The sequence below is a fragment of the Myotis davidii genome, unplaced genomic scaffold, assembly GCF_000327345.1.
Source record: "Myotis davidii unplaced genomic scaffold, ASM32734v1 scaffold148, whole genome shotgun sequence".
Lineage (NCBI taxonomy): Eukaryota > Metazoa > Chordata > Mammalia > Chiroptera > Vespertilionidae > Myotis > Myotis davidii.
In genome coordinates this window covers 31,671-35,682 of record NW_006299479.1, presented here as the reverse complement: position 1 = coordinate 35,682, position 4,012 = coordinate 31,671, and the positions used below count along the sequence as shown (strand labels likewise).

Below are 4,012 nucleotides of genomic sequence, written 5' to 3'. Positions count from 1 at the left end.
GCGGAGACGCGAGCCTGTGGGGACCCCTGCCCGACCTGGGAGCTCGGGGCCTGGTCGCCCTGCTCCAAGAGCTGTGGCCGCGGCTTTAAGAGGCGTCCACTCAAGTGTGTGGGCCGCGGAGGGCGGCTGCTGGCCCGGGACCAGTGCAACCTGCGTCGGAAGCCCCAGGAACTGGACTTCTGCATCCTGAGGCCGTGCTGAGTGGGATCTATGGTGCTGCCAGTGTTCTGGCCAGAGGGAGTGTGGGCAGGGGCCCCGCGCCACGATGTCACCACATCCAGGGAAAAGGATCATGGGTGGGAGCGAGCGGTTTCCTCCTACCCCCTGGCCTGGGCAGGGAGCTAAGTCACTAACACACAGTCTACCTCACACCTGGTTCCTCCAGGGCCCAGTCTCGGGAGAGGCTGAGAGGTGCGGGTGCTGGGCAAGAAGGTGCTGGGGCCCAGTTCCCAAGAGACCTGGAGGGTGGCCACTCCCAGGCAGACTTCAGGGACCTGGGCCCCCGTCGGGGAGGCCACAGGCTGCCGGATGGGCCATGGCCCAGTAGCTGGCACCCTCAGGTGGCCCCAGGGGCTCTGAGCCATCTCTGAACAAGGTGCTTTTAGCCTACTTTCCTTTTCTGACCGACAGACTGAACCATGCACATGGGCTGGGGTGAGCAGGCGTGGAGGGAGGGGGAGGTGAGGTGTGCCTGCAGCCCGGGGCCACTCTTCTTGAGGAGGGCTGGATGTATGGGGGAGTCCTGAGGTTCCTCATCTTCCTTCTACTCTGGGCCCCCCTTTAAAGGGACACCTCTTCTCCTGTGTCATCCAGGCCTCCACCGGGAGGGCTGTCACACCAGTGTCCTCTGTGGCTCCGCGGGAAGGGATAGGACGTTGATAGGGAGCCCGTTGTCTTCACGAGGGATCCGACCATTTAAAAAAAAAAAATGCTGGAACATATAAGGGGAGATGGATTCTGTGGCTGAAGTAGGGGGTTTGGAGAGAGATCTCAAGGGCTCTGCGGTCCCTGCGGCTGGGCTGAGCCTGGGGGAATGTCACTCTAGGGTGGGAGGCGGCGGCTCGGGTCTGATGGCTTCCTCCTCCAGGGAGGCAGGTGTCAATCAGGCTGATGCCTTCGGCTCTGCGTCACCTTCCCAGTGGTCAGGGTCCTGGGCCTACTAAGAGGGCATGGGGTGTGCCCAGGAGGGCCGGTGCTGAAACTCCACATGCCTGCAGGTTGGTCCTCATCCGGACAGCTGCATGCAGTCTGGCTTGGGCATGTCACGTGGCATCCCGGGCTGTGGTTTCTGCAGTTGGAAAATGAGATTCACTAGTTGCTACCTCAGGCTGTACTCTCGGGGAACCCTGCCTTGGCCCTCCCCCGGGGCAGCAGTGATGTCCTGGTGCTTCCAGAAGACCCGGCCGCGTCCTCGTAGACTGAGCTGTCCAGGCACAAAGATGTGCTCGGGTGCATGGCTCTCTGCTGTCCACAGCCTGGCCACTCACTGCGGCTCCAAATATGCAGACAGGTGCCCTCTCTCAGGTGTCCTGGCTGCAGGGGACACCGAGAATCAATCCCCTGACCCAGGGGCCTTGATAACCGCCAGTGGGAGCGGCTGGCGAGCTGTCTACCTTGGAGACATGTTAGGGGAGTGGGAAGCAGGGCGCTCCTACAGCTCTAAGTGGGGAGATGTTTTGGGGTCGGGTCCTTTGGCCAAGGAGGGTCTTTATGAGGGCTCGGCTGCCCCAGGGTGCACACGGAAGGTTCTGCTTCTGAGCGTAGGTAAGAGTCCTGGACTTCAGCGAGGTGACATCAGGGCAGGTGTCTTCATTCGGTTTCCCCACTTAGTCAGAATCCACAAACCAGCCGGGCAGCCAGGCGGGCCTCTGGGATGGCGTTCTCATCCCAGTCTAACGCTGGCTGAGCCCTGGCACAGAGCCACCTGGAGCAGGGGGCGTGCCAGGCTGGGACGTGGGGCTACAGTCTCCCTGGGAGAACAAGGGAGGAGGGTTCCTTGTCCCGCAGGAGTGAGCACTGGAGGCTGCAGGGCTAAGAGGAGCCCAGGGTGCCAGGCCGGACACAGACCTGCCGACCGACAGCAGCACTGCGCCCTGTGCCTGGTGCACCCGTCCTTGGCGAGGAGAGGGGGTCGTGGGGGCCGTGGGGGATGTGTAGGGGAAGGGGTGGCGGGGGAACGGAGCTGCCATCGGTGGGGTACTTGGCCCTTCACAGAGCAGCTTTCTGAGTCATTCCAAGGAGGGATAACCAGTCTTGATCCTGACACAGGCTGCGTCTTGCTGTCCTTGTCTGCCGTGATGTTTTTATCTTTCCTTTTTTTTTTTTTTGCAAAAGAAGTATGACCAAGACAACTTGGGAGGTTGGTCCTGACTTTGACCATTTCACGAATCCAACCGTGCTCTCCAAGGCCGAGCACAGATGAGCCTCAAGGCACGGGCGTCTAGGGATGGGGATAAAAAGCTAAGGTGGTGTCTCATGTCCAGTGGGAGGAGAAGAGCATTCTGGGGGCTCCAGCAACTTCTGTTGCGGGGTGTGGCCCAGGAAGGACCTGGGCTCAGGAGTCCTCTGCCCCCTCTGCCCACCATGTGCACTGATTGGAGGAGTTTGAGCGCATGGCCTGGCCCTGCTGCGGGGTTGGGTGGGCACAAGTGCAGAGACGTGCGTGTTTCCGGCCTGGAAGGCACCGTCATCATGGAGCCCCCTCTGTGTCTGGTTCCTTTACATTCCGTGTTCTGCAGGGGATGGGAGACCGGGTACTGCCGGGCTGTGTATACTGTGTATACGGGGGGGCTGGCTGCTGCGGGGACAACAGCCTTCTCCTAATAAAGTTGTAAGTATTTAAACGTGTGTCCTGCCTCGGTGACTTCATCTCGTCTACGAACACACTGCCCAAATCTACTGAGCACCCACCATGTGCGGCCACGGAGCTGGAGACTGTGGTGTAGTGGTGACTGGGGTAGGCGCAGTCCCATCCATGCAGCTGGCTGAGGAGGCAGAGCAAACGAGGCAGCACAGTGGCGGGTGTGGTGGGTGCCAAGGAGAACTGATGCACAGAAGAACTGAGGTCTGGGTGTGTGGGTTGTGTGGGGTGTGTGGGGTGTGTGACCCCGGAGAGCCTGGCCGAGGGCAGGACACAGCCCTGCTGAAGGGGCAGGAGCCATCCACCATCCAGCAGAGGAGCAGCAGGCTGGGGCCTGGGACCAGCAGGAGCAGGAAGGCCGCTGGGGCCACCTTGCTCCCCTCCAGTGAGGGGCGAGGCACAGGAGGGGCCAGAGGGTCTACCATGCAGGGGTTCTGGGTACCTGCCTTACGATGAAACCACAAGTTTCATTCTGTTGGGAGAATGTTTCTCGCTTCCCAGTTGTGTTTTGGTTGGACAGTGTTAGCAACCAAAGGGGAAGGGTGGGATGCGTTTTGAGTATCATCCAACTGCGAGTCCAGAGACTTGTGTTGGTCTCAGGTCTGAGGTCCTCTCCGGGAATCCCGCTTCCTGTCTGCGAGGTGAGAAGGTAGGGTTACTATTTAATGTTCCTTCAGGGTGTTTTGGCCTCAGCAGTCTGGGTTTCTAGGCACAGTTGTGGCTGAATCTTTGGGAGAAGATTGTTGTGTGTCCGCAGCGGGTCAGAGAGGAAAGGACCCCTTCCCATGCCTTTCCTGCGGGGCCTCAGGGAGAATGGCTTCTCGGAGCCCTTTGTGCATGGAGAGGGGTCGGGAAGGGTCCAGAGTGGGGCCTGGACACGCTTCAGCCCTTGATAAAGGTTCTGGAGAGGGAGGCCTGAGCCCGAGGAGCCCAGGTGACCCCATGGGCTGGGGGAAGCGTGGAAGGTTCTGCAGGGGCTCACACTGGTGTCTAAGCTCCAAGTCAGCAATTGTACGATCTTCATAAATTTACACAAAATGCTGCCACGTTCCCGGGCTTGTTATTTTTGTCACCCCTTCTGTTTCCCATGAAAGCCATTGCCAATAATGGAAATGTCCGCATGGGCAGGGATAGGGGTAAAGAGACTTTCCC

At 59.9% G+C, this 4,012-nt stretch overlaps 1 protein-coding gene across 1 annotated transcript in view; it reads left to right on the top strand.

The window, feature by feature from the left end:
* ADAMTS15 (ADAM metallopeptidase with thrombospondin type 1 motif 15) overlaps positions 1 to 674 on the top strand; it is a 22,618-nt gene extending 21,944 nt beyond the window's left edge. Inside the window, 1 exon segment of the mRNA XM_015571327.1 lies at positions 7 to 674. Within this exon segment, the coding sequence (XP_015426813.1) occupies positions 7 to 201 (195 nt within the window). The 3' untranslated portion in view covers positions 202 to 674.
* Positions 675 to 4,012: the final 3,338 nt, after the last annotated feature.